At 43.9% G+C, this 20,350-nt stretch overlaps 1 protein-coding gene across 2 annotated transcripts in view; it reads right to left on the bottom strand.

The window, feature by feature from the left end:
- Positions 1 to 2,327: 2,327 nt before the first annotated feature.
- The window catches only part of LOC137327311 (importin subunit alpha-5), a 54,241-nt gene continuing 36,218 nt past the window's right edge, over positions 2,328 to 20,350 (bottom strand). For both annotated transcript variants that reach the window (XM_067992988.1, XM_067992989.1), the window contains exons 10-14: positions 18,155 to 18,233; positions 16,954 to 17,079; positions 16,533 to 16,660; positions 8,943 to 9,121; positions 2,328 to 6,298 (exon numbers count right to left, since the gene is read on the bottom strand). In XM_067992988.1, the coding sequence (XP_067849089.1) occupies positions 6,108 to 6,298; positions 8,943 to 9,121; positions 16,533 to 16,660; positions 16,954 to 17,079; positions 18,155 to 18,233 (703 nt within the window). In that variant the 3' untranslated portion in view covers positions 2,328 to 6,107. The remainder of the gene's footprint in view (positions 6,299 to 8,942; positions 9,122 to 16,532; positions 16,661 to 16,953; positions 17,080 to 18,154; positions 18,234 to 20,350) is intronic.

Below are 20,350 nucleotides of genomic sequence, written 5' to 3'. Positions count from 1 at the left end.
GCACATAGTTGGGAATCACTCATTACTAGTAGTTTTATCACTTTGATCAAACTTTTGAACAGTCGCTTTAGGTGATGAACCCGTATCAGAATTTAAAACTCATTAGGTCAGAGTAATACTGTAACTACTTTCAGAAACAAATTTCAATTACATCTTTTCTAAAAGGGTATTATGAAAAAAATGCACATTACAAATAATTATAAAAAGACAGGTATGAACAACAGATGATTACAGCACAGAAGGAAGTCATTTGGCCTATCAACTCTTTACCAGAGCAATCCACAACTTATCCATTGTCTTGGTATGGAACTGGTATTTCCACAGCTGCCTCAGTCATATTTTACCCATGAGATTGAAAAAAATCATGAAGTTCAGTTTCCCCATCAAAATTGGATTGTAAGAGGTGTATTATAAATTTAATTTTTTATAATTTATTGACTAGTTGATTTCCCACAGCATTGCACACAGGGAATTAAGTCCACACAAAGCATTGAGGTGAAATAGGGTTTGAGATTTGGGGGATAATTGGACCAAGGCAATGGGGGTGCAGGGAAAGGGAGGGGAGCAGAAGGGAGAGGAGAGAGGGGTTGAGGGAGGAAGGGAACACACAAAATTGATGGGCAGGAAAAGACCGGCTGGTCCATCAAGCCTGCCCCACACCACGATGGCTAGAGCTTCATCACTAAACACTTCACACCCAATAGGCACGCTATACAGCTGTTTAATTATTTTATAGACCTGTGTCAGGTCACCTCTAAGTCTAGACTGCTCTAAATAGGCCAAAGTCAGTGAGCCAAAGTAGCTGAGGTTCTTTAAGTTAGAAATCATTCTTCTAGCTGACCTCTGGATCCTTTCCAAGGCCACTATATCACCCATGTGGGGGGAACAAAACTGGGCAGTGTACTCCAGATGCCGTCTGACCGGCATCCTGTATAGTGACAAAATGGTGTCCTTTGATTTATACTGAATAGTTCTATTAATACAACCAAATATCCTGTTAGCTTTAATTAGTTTCTCTACATTAGTCATGAACCTTCAGTGATCTGTATGTAACACCTAGATCTTTGTGTCTCAACCTCTTTCAGTATTGTTTCCTGAAAATGATACGTGTATTCTGTGTTGCCTATCAACATGCATAACACTAGAATTATCTAAATGAAACACCATTTGCCATTGTGTGGCCCACTCCTCGAGCACATCCACATCTTTTTGCATTTGATTGCACTCATCTACTGTTTTAACCCTTGCACAGAAAACAAACTTGTTGTTAATGCATGTTCTTTTGGACTGGAAAGATGTGAACAGTGGTATGCCTCCCAAAGTCAGTGTTAAGACTTAATATATTGATCTAGAATCAGGAAAGGGGGCATAACAAAATTTGCAGAGGCCACAAAAATAGGGAGCAGAGTTAGAAAATTGTGGACAGAACATGTGAATTCAAAAAAAACTCACGTCTCAATATCTTAGCCGGAGGTATTCTAAAGAATTTCTTAGCACAACCTAACCAAAGTTCATTATATGAAAACATCTCAATGAGTGTTTGATGCACTTGTGTAGACTGTGTAACATTCACATCTGCAACAGTTAGGTATGGGCAGTACACATTTATGAAAGAACAATGGCAACTGATGACCCTCCTTTGAGAAATCATAGGATTATTTTAGATATGGTGTAGTCTCATTCCTATGGACTGTAAATGAATCAAATAAGTTCTGAACAGTCATACCCAAAAATTACCTGCTTCCGCAATGGAACAGAACAGAGCTTTGAAAACTTAGAATGTGAAAATCCCATTATATTAAAAATTGCATGATGGGTATTTGATGCAGCTGTATCATCTTGTGAACAACAGTTGTCCCAGACATCACATTTTCAAGAAATATTTTGTATACGTGCTGAGGTGAGGGATGACATGTTCCCAATTTACAGCTTTGTAAATTCTCTCTACCTTGCCCTCTACCACCCCATCTTTACCAAGATTGCCGAATTTAAAGGCAGTTTTGTGATATAGATTGGTATCAGATAGGAACTGAATAAACATTCAAAGTTATTTGCTTAGAGTTCTTCAGATCAACCCTCCTTCCTTTTTAGGAGGAAAAATTTGTGGGGATCAAAACCTAAATCCCAGAGTTGAAACAAACATGTAATAACTTATTCTGTTCTTTCTCTGCTCCAAAAATGTGTCCATTTCTGTGTATGGTGGAATTAAAAATGTTACAATTACACTGTATAACCTAGCCCTCTTTTGCTGCACTTCATATAGAACAGATATATCTCAATGAAATTCACAGTAGCTCAATAATCCACACAATTAAATTTCAAACATCCACCTAGAAATAATATTTTTATTAAATCTTCACTGCTTGCCACATGGCCAAAGTGTGCTGTTTTTATGTAATCAGTCATGGAGAGCAAAAGAGCTGAACTGGATGTGACTTGTGCTAACATTTTAACAAGCTATCAAATTTGGCAAGTCGATAGCCCAGGTGAATAAGGAAAAAAGAAATAAGTTCATACTCCTGTAAACAAAATGAGTTTGTATTTATAGCACACTGAAAAAAATGAAAAGTTCTAATAGGCGCTGCTGAATCCTTACTGCAGACCTGTATTACGGTGAATCCTCGATCTAACACTTTTCAAACATGATATCTAATTGGTCCCTTATTAAAATAATGCTCAAATGTAAAAGACTGAATTTGCACCTTATTTATTGCCAAATGTGTTTTTTCCCCCCCAATAAATTATTCCACGGATAAATTGAACAAAGTTGTGTGAAGAACACTGCTGAAATTCAATTTGCGACATCTATGGAATATATATATATTTTTCAAGATTTAAACTATGGATCATTGTCATCTTAATAAGGGACATGCAGCTCATCAGAATAAAAGTTATCATTTACTTGGGGGTACCTTTGAACTCCCTGGCATAAAACTTCATTTTTGTCAAACAAACATTTCACATTATAAAAACAAAATAAAAAACGCATAACTATTATATGGACAAAAAAAACCTAGTTTCCCCCCTCCTTAAATTGTCTTCATTTATCTGTCAATCATAGAAATAATACAATAGGTCAAGACTGGCCCTACAGCCTGGGAAATCTATGATTCCAACAGAGTGCAACATAAAAAATAAGGATGAGATAGATTTTAAAACCAACATTTACAAAAGAAACACTTTAATATATATATATTTTTAGAATATAAATTTAGAGTCTAAAAATGTTCTCTAAACTAGTAAGTGCAGGAATGCTATTTGGCCACATTGATAAACTTTGCAAATGGATGATTAAACAGCATATCCTGTTGATCCTTTTCCATATAATCCTATTGGTAACACTATGTTTAAGATGTTTTTAAAGCTGGACTACACTGAGAATAGCATGTCCAAAGATTATAAACAAAAATTGGAACTGGAAATTTTGCATGGCCCTGGGTAAGATGTGCAATGTTTATTTAGGGCTGCATTGCTGCAGTTCCCTTCCACCAAGAAGCTATGCTAATCCACTAGTGTCAGAAATTGGATACTTTGTAATACGGCAACTAATTTTGCAGTGGTAGAGTATAACCCAGTATTTTAAAAGGAACTGTCGCCCTTACTGCAGCATTGCTCATGGTAGAATCATTAATACTGAAATTCTGCCATTAATAATAGTGTATTAACTTTTATTTTCATGGTAAGTAGTGAACTTGCTGTCCCAACCACAGTGGTCATTTCACATGGGAAAGCTAAGCAAACTGTAGCTATGTACTGTTGGTCACCTGCACCCTGTTCCAGTTTACCAGGTGACACATGGTAGTGGCAGATGCAAAAAGGGTCAATGGCAGTTGTTAATCTGCTAATATGGAAATATAACAGAGGGTAGAGAGACCAGTTAGATTAGGTAATAGATAAAATCTGTGCTAAAATTGTATGGAGTAGCACACCAGAGTACTATAAAGCACCATGAAGTGAAGAGGTGAAGATTCAATCTACTTGCTTTGTTCAGTTGCTTATTCCAATTCTGCCTTGTAAAAAGATGGTGGCCAGTGACCTGGGGGCAGAACATCCACCATTGAGCCACACATCTGTGACTCCTAGTGTAGCTGACTGGCAAAGGCCTGGATAACAAGTTGCCCATTTATTCTCTCAGTCACAGGTGAGAAGTAAATGAATTGGTTTCAAACACTGATTAGAACAAAAAAATCTTCAAGAGAAATGATGGCAAATTAAAGTCAGATTTTAGAAAACAGACAACCGCTCCTTTATACAACTGGATCTTGGACCTGTGCAAATTCATACCCCTAGAAGAAATGGTAATAAGCACCAATGACTGGTAGAAGTAGGAAATCTATACTAGTGATAGTATCAAGAAAAATGGTCACAAAACTGTACTAACTAACTGCATCCCCACGACCATGAAACAGCAGCAAACTAACTAAAAGGACTGTGACCATTTACGGTGCTGCAAGAACCATCCCATGTCATCTCTTTACTGTGCAGGCAATGACATGACACTGACATCAAAACACAAATTTTAACCTTTTGGCTCTCAAGCCAAAACCAGTAGTCTTTCTTTTCTTGCATCACAGGAATTTGGATACTATCTGAATGATGAACGCTGGTAGGTCGTTAGAGGACTGAAATGAAACAGCAAGTTGATTGGGATGAATACCATTCATTTGCAAAGAAAGATTTGTAAAGTGACAGTCCTTCAAATATACACTTTCTGTGACAAATAATTTTGGTGATACTCTTGTTCAGATTCTGCTGCTGATTGTTCATGTGTTTTTTTTTCCCGGTGTGAGCCATTTCTTCCTTTCTCACTTCCCTCCAGTTTCCACTTACAATGTAGCCCAGCTGATGTAGTAAGTTAACATCAGAGGTAAGGAAAGCTGAGATGGGCTTCTTTTTATAAAAACAGGTTGGTGGAACCTAGTTAATAACCTTGTTCTGAAAAGAATGGCAGTTACATTGCCCAGAACACTGCTCCTAAGCGGTAAGTGGATTTTAATTAACGTGAACTAACAAGCAAATGATTTCTGGTTCTAATGTACATAGTGCACTAAACACATTTTCTAAAACATTTTAAATGTATACAGACATCAGAATGGATTCTAGAATAAACCTCTACTCCATGACTCCCCAGTGCACTTACTGTATACCAGCCGTTTAAAGTTCTATGGCCAGTGTAGATCCAATATTTCCTACTGTTGAATTGCTGATTTTCTCATGGATGCAATACAATTCACTACCAATCATAGGCCTCTATGTTTCTAAACTTAAATTTCTCAGCTTCACAATCCCAACAGAAATCTCTTGTCCAATTTTTATAAGAACATTTTAAAATATAAAGCTGGAAGAATTTCTTGTACATTATGTCTTGGATTACTACAAACAAAAAGTTAAGTAGTTCAGTGGATCTCGTCACTGGTCCATTTGTTAGATTGATAAAACTGAGCAGCAGCAAGCAATGTTCATAACACCAAGGCCAGCCATTTCTCAATTAAACCACAGAAAGGAATGATCACAACTCTGTTTCTAATGGATGTGTCATTAACTGGATGAAATGGAATTGAAAAGTTATCAGGTGGAGGGCATTACTGGGTAAATAGTCCATCAGTTTACCTACATTGATATTGCAACAGTTTGATTTTTAAAAAAAAAATCAGCAATATTAAACATCACAATAGAAAGGACAGAGCCACAGCAAAGGATACAAGTATTTAAGATGGAAGAGTCAGGTGGTGCAAATTTGCTCAGTATTCCCTAACCCCTATTTGAATGTTTATATACATATATTATTATACACTCAAGAATACAACCTTCATATATAACATACTTTTTGTGTGGTTCCCAACGCAGCTGGATAGAGAGTGTACTGTATGTAAATACGTGCTTCTCTATACACCTACACACAAACATTTGTTAATAAGAACCATTCTGCTATCTGAGCAAGTTCTTACTAGCATGGCTCACCTGTTTAGGTGTATATTTATCATTGTGTCCAGGTGCAGTCCCTTCTTTCTCATCCCCCCTCCCACAAACTTGTCAGTCCCAACAGCCCTGGGAGAAGTGTGTGTGTGTGCCTCAAGTGGATTCAGTAGTCCTCTCTGTGATCGTGTCTACAGCTGGAAGCCTTCCATTTGAGCTTCGTGTGGTTGAAAGATGTATTGTTGCTGATTAAGATCGACTTGTGGGACAATGTTGGCATCTTCCTCCTCTTCTGTACCAAAATAATGTTCTATCAGATCAAATGCTTTTTGATAAACATCCTGGTTTTCATGGCTTTGCAAGAATTCAATCTTATCCAAACCTGCAGAAGGTTAAAATAAAAGTAAAATGAAAGATTTTTTAAACATAGTTTTTTTGATCAGAAATATGAATTTTAGGTAAAAACAATCAAGGTTCAAAATTAAATCCATTCCCTGTGGAACAGACCTCTCCAAGATTAACACAACACATGCTACAACTAGCATTTTAAACATCAACTCATATCACTTGTGTGGTCTGAGATCCCACAGGATCAATCTGCCCTCACTGCAATGCAACAGTATTTATGGAATAATCACTTCTTTATATGGTCATAAATCTGCTTAGATGCGAAACCATTTTCCTTATGTTAGCACAAGGTTTGTTTGTGGTCCTACCAGTATTATGCTGCTATCAAATCCTAACTTTTTAATCTGACCATTAAAATCGCACAATAGAAGCTAAAGTCTATAATGTGATTTTCATATATTGCATGTACTCATATAAAATGAGCACCAGTATTTTACACTATTTTCCAACAAAAAAACTCTTAAGTAGTATGCAAAAATCACATTGAATCTGCTTTCATACATATATTTAGAAATATGTGCCTGGATTTCAGGCTCATATTTAAATGTAAAATGGTGACAAATTACCTTAAATGTAAATGAATTAGTAAAACAGTTGGTATGTGTCAGGTCACTTGGTAGTTTAAAATGTTACACTGACATTTAGAATATAGGCAATGACATTTATAACACAGGCTACTTGTAGTTCATACAAAAATAGTTTTAAAGTCAATCATTCTTCCACAACACCAAAAGCTAAGCAGTAATTTATCATATCCAATCTGCTGGTGACATTTTCTTAAAGCATATAATCACAAAATTTAACAAGTACTTTGCTTCAGTGTTTATAAAAGGAGGATACTGGAGAAGAGGTGTGCCAGAGGATTGGAGAGTGGCCAATGTAATAGCCATTTTCACAAAGGAAGACATTGTTAACCTGGGTAATTACAGACCAGTTAGTTTAACATCTGTGGTAGGGAAAATTTTGGAATCTTTAGATGAAGAAAAAATAATTAGAAGCAGCCAACACGAATTTCAGAGAGGAAGATAGTGATTGAAAAACCTATGGATTCTTTGAGGAAGTGACAGATATGGTGGGTGGGGGAAATGCAGTGGATATGTCTACATGGACTTTCAGAAAGACTTTGACATGGTACCACACGGGCGATTATCGGAGAAGATTAAGGGTACGGAATTAGGGAGAGGGTAGCAAATTGGATTGAAAACGGATTAGAAGGGAAGAAACATGGAGTAGGAGTTAAGGACAGTTTCTCAGAATGGTTATGTGTGTGTACCAGTGACCCAGAAGGTTCTGTTCTGAAACTATTTCTGTTCACTGTGTACATCAATGATTTGGATATAGGGCTAGAGCGACTGGTGTTCAAATTTGCAGACAATACTAAAATAGAAGGCAGAGTGAATAATTTTGAGGAACAAAAGGAAGCTGCAAGGGGATGTTAAGATAGATGATGGTATGGGCAAAAAAGTAGCAAATAGAATTCAATGCCAATAAATGTGAGGTTGTACATTTTGGTAAAAAAAAATAAAAGTAATAATTATACTTTGAATGGGGGAAAGCTGGGTGATGTGGAAGAGCAGAGGGATTTGGGGGTTCATGTTCACAAGACATTAAAAGCAGCACCTCAAGTGGATAAGGCCATAAAAGCACTAATGAAATATGAGGTATTATGGCAAGAGGTATAGAATATAAAAGTCGAGATGTAATGGTGAATCTATATAAAACCTTAGTAAGACCACAGTTAGAGGACTGCGAGCAATTTTGGCCTCCACTCTACAGGAAGGATATTGAGGCAATAGTGAGGACACGATGCAGATTCATTAGGATGCTGCCTAGTATGAGGAAATACAAATACAAAGAAAGACTTGAAAAATTGGGGCTGATTTTGTTAGAACAGAGGAGATTATGGATTGATTTAATAGAGGTGTTTAAATTTATGAAAAAAATGGGACAGAGTGGAATAGAAATAGACTGTTTCCAGTGATTGACGTGTCTAGAACAAGGGGGCATAGCTAGAAGATTAAATGTAGAGAGCTGGAGAAACTTTTTTTTTAAAATAGAGGGGATTGCGTGGCTGTGGAATGCACTAGATTTAGTGATTGATGCAGAAATCATGTCATTTAAGAATAAGTTAGATAGGGGTTGATGGAAAAAAGGGATATAGGAACAAGGTAAGCACATGGGATTAGGACTACTGCTCATGTGAAGGATAAATAATATGGACTGGTTGGGTCGAACAGCCTGTTTCTACAGTGTAAATTCTAAAATTCTTCAGTGCCTGGAAAGGCAAAGAACATGCTAACTTTCAGGGAGTGGTTAATTCCTGCCTACTTTTGTTAAGTACAGTTCAATTTCAAGATAGAGATAAAGACAGATTAAAGTGCATGTATGTGCAGAAGCTTCCCTGTGATGGACAGTGTATTATCCCCCAGTGCTACAAGATGGCTAGTTTCTTTGCTGTTTTTGAAGAACATTGACTAAAATGTTAAAAGTACCATTTTCCATTTTGTACTTCCTTCAATTACATATCATGTAAAGTGAGCATCTTAAGTCTTTAAGCTACTTATTTATCCATTAATTGCACATAAATGATTCTTGATAATTCTGCCATATCAACTCACCATAGGCCTCCTCTATTAGTGCACAGTAAGGATTTATTCCTGTTCCATTCTGTTTAGCTTCCTGCTCACCCAGTCTAAGGATATTCTCCAAACCGTTCAGTGATACCTGAACAATCTTTGCATCCATAACAGTCAGCAAGTCGCACAATGGTTTAACGCAGCCCAACCCCACTAGATATCTGAGGATGAATATAGAAGGAACAGAGTCAAATTTTAATGCCAGACTGGCACACAGAAAATACTGTTACAAATTAAGTACAGGATAATGGTTTACTGGTCCACAGCTAGGGTGCACTACACTTAATTCTTCCAACAGTTATACACTCAATTCGCAGTGTCAATCTCCACAAGGCATTGACTAGTTAACAGCAATGTTACAGTTGAGTACTTTTGCATTGTTTTTCATTCAATGTCCTGATGACAATTTCCATAAGCAGACCAAATCCATTGCAATCTGAAGTGTCTTTTTATTTTCTACTTCTGCAGAGAGTCGCTGGACCCAGGGATTAACAATGATCCCCAAATGAGGTAAACGGCATATTGGAATGCCCACTACTTGTTTAGTCTATTCAGGTAAGCAGAAACATTACATGTAGACCAGAGATTCAACATTTGAAAACAAATGAAATTTATTTGTAAAAATCAAATAGTTATAAAATATAGGAAATTACAGCAAATTAGACAAATACTAGAGTTCACGAAAACTAGGATTCATAATAACTTGCATTTATATAGCATCTTTAACACAAGGTGGTTTGTACCACCTATCAGACAACTTAATTTCCTGTAATTTACACAGAACCACTTAAGTGTTGTTCTTGTGAATGAACACCATGGAAAATGTTTTCCATCATCCTAAGCACCAACTCAGTTATATTCTTGCCATTACCACTGGATTTCTCTGACAACACTTCTTTGATCAAAGACAATAATCTGTATACTTGGTGTCTGCACAGTAGCTCAAACAGTAATAAGCCTAGATTCTTGCAGTGCCTTTCTATATGAGCTTCTGATCCCATTCATAGCGATTTTGCAGAGCATTGGAGCGTAACATTCACTTCAGGGTCCTTTTAAAACCTTTCCAATTGTGTGAAGATAATACAGGATGGGAAGCTGTTTATTAAGGCATTGTTCCCTTAGTTGTGAGACTAAGTAGGTGGAGGCCTGGGGATGGTTTGCCCTCTAGCATGTTGGATCACTTGTAGTGTGGCCCAGGAAGATCAACTGTATGAAGTCTCATCAAAAATACAATTGTGAATGGTGCAGTGCACAGGAGCATCATGGGCTGGGTTCAACTTAATCTACTCAGCCTTGGCTCTACTACTCTAGCCTCTGAGTAAGAAGGTTGTAGATTCAAGCCCATTCTAGAGACTTGAACACATAATCTAGGCTGACATTTCTGTCAGAGGTGCTTTCATACGGATGAGACATTACACTGAGACCCTGCCTGTCCTCTCTGGTGAAAATAAAAGATCCCATGGAACTTTTTGAAGAGTAGAGGAGATTTCCTGGTGTCCTATCAATCATTTATCCCTCAACTAACACCACTAAAACAGATTATCTGGTCATTAACCTCATTACTGTTTTTGGGACCTCGCTGTGCACAAACTGGCTGACATGTTTCCCTACATTACAACAGTGACTACACTTTAAAATTACTTAAAAGGTCATGAAAAGTGCTATATAAATGAAAGTTTGTTCTTTCTTTTAATTGGGATATAAAATTTGTACCATAACCTTACAATTTCTTCTGGGATTCCAACTCATGAAAGTGCCCTCTTAGCAATATGGTCAACTACATCAGCTTCATTTGACCTGACAGTATCATATCTGGATACTTATACATGTAATCCACCTATATCAATATGTACAGTTTCCTGGGTTTACTCCTGGCAGGCAATGATCTGTTACATGTCCACCCACCCTTGTTAAAGGTTTGTTAATAACAAGCAGGGATTGTAATCTTGTTTTGGTTTGATTCCTAGTTTATTCGTTCCATGTGCGGAGAGGTAGCAAATTCACTTCATTCTGTTATTTGGTATACAGCTGTTAAATGGACTCTAGGAAGCTGGAGCTAAGCGGCAACAGAAGTAGTGGCGCCCCTGGGCAACAGAAGTAGTGGCGCCCCTGGGCAACAGAAGTAGTGGCGCCCCTGGGCAACAGAAGTAGTGGCGCCCCTGGGCAACAGAAGTAGTGGCGCCCCTGGGCAACAGAAGTAGTGGCGCCCCTGGGCAACAGAAGTAGTGGCGCCCCTGGGCAACAGAAGTAGTGGCGCCCCTGGGCAACAGAAGTAGTGGCGCCCCTGGGCAACAGAAGTAGTGGCGCCCCTGGGCAACAGAAGTAGTGGCGCCCCTGGGCAACAGAAGTAGTGGCGCCCCTGGGCAACAGAAGTAGTGGCGCCCCTGGGCAACAGAAGTAGTGGCGCCCCTGGGCAACAGAAGTAGTGGCGCCCCTGGGCAACAGAAGTAGTGGCGCCCCTGGGCAACAGAAGTAGTGGCGCCCCTGGGCAACAGAAGTAGTGGCGCCCCTGGGCAACAGAAGTAGTGGCGCCCCTGGGCAACAGAAGTAGTGGCGCCCCTGGGCAACAGAAGTAGTGGCGCCCCTGGGCAACAGAAGTAGTGGCGCCCCTGGGCAACAGAAGTAGTGGCGCCCCTGGGCAACAGAAGTAGTGGCGCCCCTGGGCAACAGAAGTAGTGGCGCCCCTGGGCAACAGAAGTAGTGGCGCCCCTGGGCAACAGAAGTAGTGGCGCCCCTGGGCAACAGAAGTAGTGGCGCCCCTGGGCAACAGAAGTAGTGGCGCCCCTGGGCAACAGAAGTAGTGGCGCCCCTGGGCAACAGAAGTAGTGGCGCCCCTGGGCAACAGAAGTAGTGGCGCCCCTGGGCAACAGAAGTAGTGGCGCCCCTGGGCAACAGAAGTAGTGGCGCCCCTGGGCAACAGAAGTAGTGGCGCCCCTGGGCAACAGAAGTAGTGGCGCCCCTGGGCAACAGAAGTAGTGGCGCCCCTGGGCAACGGAAGTAGTGGCGCCCCTGGGCAACGGAAGTAGTGGCGCCCCTGGGCAACGGAAGTAGTGGCGCCCCTGGGCAACGGAAGTAGTGGCGCCCCTGGGCAACGGAAGTAGTGGCGCCCCTGGGCAACGGAAGTAGTGGCGCCCCTGGGCAACGGAAGTAGTGGCGCCCCTGGGCAACGGAAGTAGTGGCGCCCCTGGGCAACGGAAGTAGTGGCGCCCCTGGGCAACGGAAGTAGTGGCGCCCCTGGGCAACGGAAGTAGTGGCGCCCCTGGGCAACGGAAGTAGTGGCGCCCCTGGGCAACGGAAGTAGTGGCGCCCCTGGGCAACGGAAGTAGTGGCGCCCCTGGGCAACGGAAGTAGTGGCGCCCCTGGGCAACGGAAGTAGTGGCGCCCCTGGGCAACGGAAGTAGTGGCGCCCCTGGGCAACGGAAGTAGTGGCGCCCCTGGGCAACGGAAGTAGTGGCGCCCCTGGGCAACGGAAGTAGTGGCGCCCCTGGGCAACGGAAGTAGTGGCGCCCCTGGGCAACGGAAGTAGTGGCGCCCCTGGGCAACGGAAGTAGTGGCGCCCCTGGGCAACAGAAGTAGTGGCGCCCCTGGGCAACAGAAGTAGTGGCGCCCCTGGGCAACAGAAGTAGTGGCGCCCCTGGGCAACAGAAGTAGTGGCGCCCCTGGGCAACAGAAGTAGTGGCGCCCCTGGGCAACAGAAGTAGTGGCGCCCCTGGGCAACAGAAGTAGTGGCGCCCCTGGGCAACAGAAGTAGTGGCGCCCCTGGGCAACAGAAGTAGTGGCGCCCCTGGGCAACAGAAGTAGTGGCGCCCCTGGGCAACAGAAGTAGTGGCGCCCCTGGGCAACAGAAGTAGTGGCGCCCCTGGGCAACAGAAGTAGTGGCGCCCCTGGGCAACAGAAGTAGTGGCGCCCCTGGGCAACAGAAGTAGTGGCGCCCCTGGGCAACAGAAGTAGTGGCGCCCCTGGGCAACAGAAGTAGTGGCGCCCCTGGGCAACAGAAGTAGTGGCGCCCCTGGGCAACAGAAGTAGTGGCGCCCCTGGGCAACAGAAGTAGTGGCGCCCCTGGGCAACAGAAGTAGTGGCGCCCCTGGGCAACAGAAGTAGTGGCGCCCCTGGGCAACAGAAGTAGTGGCGCCCCTGGGCAACAGAAGTAGTGGCGCCCCTGGGCAACAGAAGTAGTGGCGCCCCTGGGCAACAGAAGTAGTGGCGCCCCTGGGCAACAGAAGTAGTGGCGCCCCTGGGCAACAGAAGTAGTGGCGCCCCTGGGCAACAGAAGTAGTGGCGCCCCTGGGCAACAGAAGTAGTGGCGCCCCTGGGCAACAGAAGTAGTGGCGCCCCTGGGCAACAGAAGTAGTGGCGCCCCTGGGCAACAGAAGTAGTGGCGCCCCTGGGCAACAGAAGTAGTGGCGCCCCTGGGCAACAGAAGTAGTGGCGCCCCTGGGCAACAGAAGTAGTGGCGCCCCTGGGCAACAGAAGTAGTGGCGCCCCTGGGCAACAGAAGTAGTGGCGCCCCTGGGCAACAGAAGTAGTGGCGCCCCTGGGCAACAGAAGTAGTGGCGCCCCTGGGCAACAGAAGTAGTGGCGCCCCTGGGCAACAGAAGTAGTGGCGCCCCTGGGCAACAGAAGTAGTGGCGCCCCTGGGCAACAGAAGTAGTGGCGCCCCTGGGCAACAGAAGTAGTGGCGCCCCTGGGCAACAGAAGTAGTGGCGCCCCTGGGCAACAGAAGTAGTGGCGCCCCTGGGCAACAGAAGTAGTGGCGCCCCTGGGCAACAGAAGTAGTGGCGCCCCTGGGCAACAGAAGTAGTGGCGCCCCTGGGCAACAGAAGTAGTGGCGCCCCTGGGCAACAGAAGTAGTGGCGCCCCTGGGCAACAGAAGTAGTGGCGCCCCTGGGCAACAGAAGTAGTGGCGCCCCTGGGCAACAGAAGTAGTGGCGCCCCTGGGCAACAGAAGTAGTGGCGCCCCTGGGCAACAGAAGTAGTGGCGCCCCTGGGCAACAGAAGTAGTGGCGCCCCTGGGCAACAGAAGTAGTGGCGCCCCTGGGCAACAGAAGTAGTGGCGCCCCTGGGCAACAGAAGTAGTGGCGCCCCTGGGCAACAGAAGTAGTGGCGCCCCTGGGCAACAGAAGTAGTGGCGCCCCTGGGCAACAGAAGTAGTGGCGCCCCTGGGCAACAGAAGTAGTGGCGCCCCTGGGCAACAGAAGTAGTGGCGCCCCTGGGCAACAGAAGTAGTGGCGCCCCTGGGCAACAGAAGTAGTGGCGCCCCTGGGCAACAGAAGTAGTGGCGCCCCTGGGCAACAGAAGTAGTGGCGCCCCTGGGCAACAGAAGTAGTGGCGCCCCTGGGCAACAGAAGTAGTGGCGCCCCTGGGCAACAGAAGTAGTGGCGCCCCTGGGCAACAGAAGTAGTGGCGCCCCTGGGCAACAGAAGTAGTGGCGCCCCTGGGCAACAGAAGTAGTGGCGCCCCTGGGCAACAGAAGTAGTGGCGCCCCTGGGCAACAGAAGTAGTGGCGCCCCTGGGCAACAGAAGTAGTGGCGCCCCTGGGCAACAGAAGTAGTGGCGCCCCTGGGCAACAGAAGTAGTGGCGCCCCTGGGCAACAGAAGTAGTGGCGCCCCTGGGCAACAGAAGTAGTGGCGCCCCTGGGCAACAGAAGTAGTGGCGCCCCTGGGCAACAGAAGTAGTGGCGCCCCTGGGCAACAGAAGTAGTGGCGCCCTTGGGCAACAGAAGTAGTGGCGCCCCTGGGCAACAGAAGTAGTGGCGCCCCTGGGCAACAGAAGTAGTGGCGCCCCTGGGCAACAGAAGTAGTGGCGCCCTTGGGCAACAGAAGTAGTGGCGCCCTTGGGCAACAGAAGTAGTGGCGCCCTTGGGCAACAGAAGTAGTGGCGCCCTTGGGCAACAGAAGTAGTGGCGCCCTTGGGCAACAGAAGTAGTGGCGCCCTTGGGCAACAGAAGTAGTGGCGCCCTTGGGCAACAGAAGTAGTGGCGCCCTTGGGCAACAACAATAAAATTAAATTTAACATGATTTGGATTAAATACATATTCTACATAAATCTCCCTACTGGAGGGATACAGCTCAAGACAATAGTCTGTAGCCAAGAGGCATCGAAAGGATTGGACTGTTTATTTTCACCATGCTAGGACTGTGGGTTTTGTTTAATTCCAATATGAATTAAAAAAGGCAAGTTCAAAGGAACGAGGGAAGAGCTTTTAATGAAATTAAATGGGGAGGGGTGGGAAGAGAAGAGGATTATACTCAAGAAAACTTCCATTGAGGAAAAATGAAATATCTTTAAGGGCTTGCTACTAAACATGCAGGATAAACACTGTCACACACATTTCACTAAGGCAGCAGAGGACTTTGTTTAATTCCAAGAGACTGTTCTAGGGACAGAATAAAGTTCTTAATTTAGCTTTTACCAGTTTCTACTTGCATTCCCTCGTTTTGCAGTCAGGGATTTAAACTTGAAACAGTGCTTAAGAATAACTTCTCCTTTTTCACTTAATGTCTTATATACCTCTACAAGATCCCCTTTCATTCACATCCATTCAAGCTTGCCTAACCTTTTACTCCTTACTCAGTCCTCTGACGCTAGGAATCAGCCTTATGGTCCTTCTCTGCACCGCTTCCAGGACTTCAGTTTCCCTTTTACTTTAATAATCAGATCTGAATGCAGCACTCAAGGTGAATCCTGACCTGCTAATCTATACAAAACTACTTTTAAAAGGAAAATTTTGAAATTGCAAATATAAAAATCCATGCCTTTAATTTGATTCTCAAGCCTTCATTAACTTTTTTGATACAAGCTTACAAAGTAGAATGTACCAGCGATGTTACTCTCTCCCTTTGTCACATACATTTCATCTCCATTTAGACTCTTTCATTTTCAAATGTTTGGAGCACTTACTCATGTTTATCTTCACTTCCTTTTATCATCAACTTTGTTACATTATCATTTCATTCCATCTCATCTATCTCTCCTATAAATCTTTAAATGTAAGGAATCTTACAACACCAGGTTATAGTCCAACAAATTTATTTTAAAAATAAATTTGTTGGACTATAACCTGGTGTTGTAAGATTCCTTACATTTGTCCACCCCAGTCCATCACCGGCATCTCCACATCATAAATCTTTAAAGTATGGGCCCAGGAGAGACATTGAGAAAATCTTAGAATGGAACCAGGCCACCCAGTGGCAATTTTTGCCCTGGAGTCAAAATGTTGAACCAACAGTTAATTCTGCAGCCCCACTTACAATTGAGCCTTAGAGCACATGGACCACCTGAGCTGAAGGAGCAGTCTGCATCTGAGGAAAAAAGAGACTGCCCCCAGTGATAGTAGAGGAACAAACTGGACACAGGCAGAGGATGTGGGAGGAAAACCATTTGAAAGGGAGCAGGAGTGGCGATCCCAGACCGAAGAGAGGGAAGCTCTGGAGGAGTAGACTATGTAAAAATTGGGGACGTGGCCTGGGCAATCAGTGGAAAACATTTAAAGAGCAGATGTGTGTTTAAACATTAGAATGGGTGTCTGTTCATGAACAAAACCAAAAATTTGGTACAGTGGAAAGCCTTACTTGATCTGTTCAGGAGTTCCACCAGATGTTGCATTGGTAATCGCCCAAGCAGCTTCTTTCCTTGTCCGGAATTCTGCCGTTTGTAGAATAGTTATTAGGACAGGAAAGATGTCGGCATCTATCACAGCCTGCAAACGTTACAGACAATGCTTAAAAATGTTTTTTTTTTTAAAAAAGTGCCATACAACTAGGAGTCAGTAAAATGAAAAACTACTATGGAAATCCAACATTTTAAGCTCCAGAGGTGCCATCATATAAATGATGCCCTAGTATCTGGCCAAACTCTATAATGGCATGCAGTTGAGACATGGACATTAACACAGGCATAGACAAGTAAAATGATGTCAGCAAGTGCTGCCTGTGTAAGAGAACAATCTGGAGTTTAGTAATTGATACATCAGCCACAAACTGTGAAGCATACCTGTATCTGTGCTCTGTTGCCTGCTGTAATATTTGAGATAGTCCAACATGCTTCCTTTTTGATTGATTCTTTTGGGCTGCTCAATAAGTGCAATAAACTCTGCAAAGCAGAGCAATTTAAAATTACCTGGGAAAAAAATGAGAAAGACCATCAAATAATTACCGCTGCAGTTACACTGCCACTTTTGAGTCAATGCAAAGTGGTTTTAGGTGTGCATGGATGTAACAGTAAATTTGGGAGTCGGATCCCAATCTGAATCCGAAACACACTAGAGCCAAGTGATACAAGATCTCCCCACGGGAGGCCATCTAACACCACTTGGGCTTTGCAATGGGTGAAGTATAACTTCAGCCTGGTACTGTAAAGCTGGGCTTAAGTGTTTAGGCAGTCCATTGGATCTTCTGAGTATTTTATAATTTATCTTTTTAATCTTATTAGAAATTGGACATTGCCACCCGAGCTCTCCTAACAGGAGTGGAGATCCTCTTTCCCTGTGGCTATCAGAATGCAAGACACAGTTCACTCTTGCCCCCCCCACCCAATCTATTCTCAAATTCCTCCTGCCTCAGCTCCTTGCCACTCAACGCCCATCTGCCCTATGCACAACATCAATCTATTTCTATTGTCCAGCATTGTCCCTACCCCCTTCAAAATCGCTGGTATCATTCCTAAAAAAATATAAACATCTTCACTCCCACCATTCTCTACAACCATTGATTATCAACATGCCCCTTTTGTCCAAAGTCCTGGAATACATGCTGCCTTGCATCCCAGTTCTGTCATCCTTGTCAATCTCTACTGGCTCCCCGTTATCAAGGAGTCCCTATATGCATCCTTTACTCATTTAGTCTTCCTTTCTCATTCTCTCCACTCCACTACCCGCAGCAGCTCTTTAAGCCACTATGTCCCCGCCATCGATAACTCTCCGTCTCAAAAAAAACCCTTCTTTTCAACATGCTTTTGCCCTCCTCCAAACCTGTCTCCCTGTTTATCCACCTTGTGAAGTACTCAGAGATGCCTTTCTGTACAAGTTTTCAAAAAATGTTTCATGTTGTTAACATTTCATCAATTACAATATATACATATATATATATATATGAAATAAACACTATTCCTTCATATCATTGCACCATTCCTCATGCCCTTCTACACACCTGAGCTATCTCTGTTCCATGCTTTCCATCAAAGTTTGCACATTTACCTGAGTCTGTATATCATCGCCTGTCACAATGTTTCCTACTGCACGCAGGGCTGGTGAGATCACCTTATAGTCACAGTGCCTATCAGAAAAGCACATGGAGGAAACTTACTTAAAAATACTTTAAAACCAAAGTTCTGCTTACATATTTTGAGATACTGACCTGATGTCAGAATGTCTCCTAAAGCACCAAAATTCTATTTGTACCATGTCTTAAGGTTGTTAATGGCTTTTCATAGGGGTGTACTACTGGGAAAAAGGAGTATAGGAAAATGCTGTAACAAATTAAAATGGTATTAGGCATGCAAATAGGGTACTAGAAATGGACATAGCAAAGAATGTTAAGCACAATATTGAAACATTTTTCAGTATTATAACAGTAAAAGAGTGGTTAGGGAAGAAGTTATGACTCTAAAGGATATTAGTAGTGCAATAAATGAAGGGAAAACAGATTTATATAATGACTACTTTCTAGTCACTAAGTCAAGCCAGGGGATCAACCCTGGTTCAATGACGAGTGTAGAAGAGCATGCCAGGAGCAGCACCAGACGTACCTAAAAATGAGGTGCCAACCTGGTGAAGCTACAACACAGGACTACATGCATGCTAAACAGCAGAAGCAACATGCTATAGACAGGGCTAAGCAATTCCACAACCAACAGATCAGATCAAAGCTCTGCAGTCCTGCCACATCCAGTCGTGAATGGTGGTGGACAATTAAATAACTAACGGGAGGAGGAGGCTCTGTAAACATCCCCATCCTCAATGATGGCAGAGTCCAGCACGTGAGTGCAAAAGACAAGGCTGAAGTGTTTGCAACCATCACAGAAGCCAGTCTTCAGCCAATTCGATTCACTCCACGTGATATCAAGAAATGGCTGAGTGCACTGGATACAGCAAAGGCTATGGGCCCCGACAACATCCCGGCTGTAGTGATGAAGGCTTGTGCTCCAGAACTAGCCGCGCCTCTAGCCAAACTGTTCCAGTACAGCTACAACACTGGCATCTACCCGACAATGTGGAAAATTGCCCAGGTATGTCCTGTCCACAAAAAGCAGGACAAATCCAATCTGGCCGATTACCGTCCCATCAACTTACTCTCAATCATCAGCAAAGTGATGGAAGGTGTCGTCGACAGTGCTATCAAGTGGCACCAATAAGCTGCTCACCGATGCTCAGTTTGGGTTCCGCCAGGACCACTCGGCTCCAGACCTCATTACAGCCTTCGTCCAAACATGGACAAAAGAGCTGAATTCCAGAGGTGAGGTGAGAGTGACTGCCCTTGACATCAAGGCAGCATTTGACCGAGTGTGGCATCAAGGAGCCCTAGTAAAATTGAAGTCAATGGGAATCAGGGGGAAAACTCTCCAGTGGCTGGAGTCATACCTAGCACAAAGGAAGATGGTAGTGGTTGTTGGAGGCCAATCATCTCAGCCCCAGGACACTGCTGCAGGAGTTCCTCAGGGCAGTGACCTAGGCCCGACCATCTTCAGCTGCTTCATCAACGACCTTCCCTCCATCATAAGCTCAGGAATGGGGATGTTCGCTGATGATTGCACAGTGTTCAGTTCCATTTGCAACCCCTCAGGTAATGAAGCAGTCCGTGCCCACTGCAGCATGACCTGGACAACATCCAGGATTGGGCTGATAAGTGGCAAGTAACATTTGTGCCAGTCAAGTGCCAGGTAATGACTATCTCGACCCACCTCCCCATGACATTCAACGGCATTACCATCACCAAATCCCCCACCTTCAACATCCTGGGGGTCACCACTGACCAGAAACTTAACTGGACCAGCCACATAAATACTGTGGCGACAAGAGCAGGTCAGAGGCTGAGTGTTCTGTGGCGAGTGACTCACCTCCTGACTCCCCAAAGCCTTTCCACCATCTACAAGGCACAAGTCAGGAGTGTGATAGAATACTCTCCACTTGCCTGGATGAGTGCAGCTCCAACAACACTCGAAGCTCGACACCATCTAGGACAAAGGAGCCCGCTTGATTGGCACCCCATCCACCACCCTAAACATTCACTCCCTTCACTACCGGCCCACTGTGGCTGCAGCGTGTACCATACACAGGATGCACTGCAGCAACTCCCAAACCTGCGACCTCTACCACCCAGAAGGACAAGGGCAGCAGGCACGTGGGAACACAACCACCTGCACGTTCCCCTCCAAGTCACACACCATCTCGACT

Source organism: Heptranchias perlo, chromosome 11 (assembly GCF_035084215.1).
Source record: "Heptranchias perlo isolate sHepPer1 chromosome 11, sHepPer1.hap1, whole genome shotgun sequence".
Lineage (NCBI taxonomy): Eukaryota > Metazoa > Chordata > Chondrichthyes > Hexanchiformes > Hexanchidae > Heptranchias > Heptranchias perlo.
This window is presented reverse-complemented; position numbering and strand designations above follow the sequence as displayed.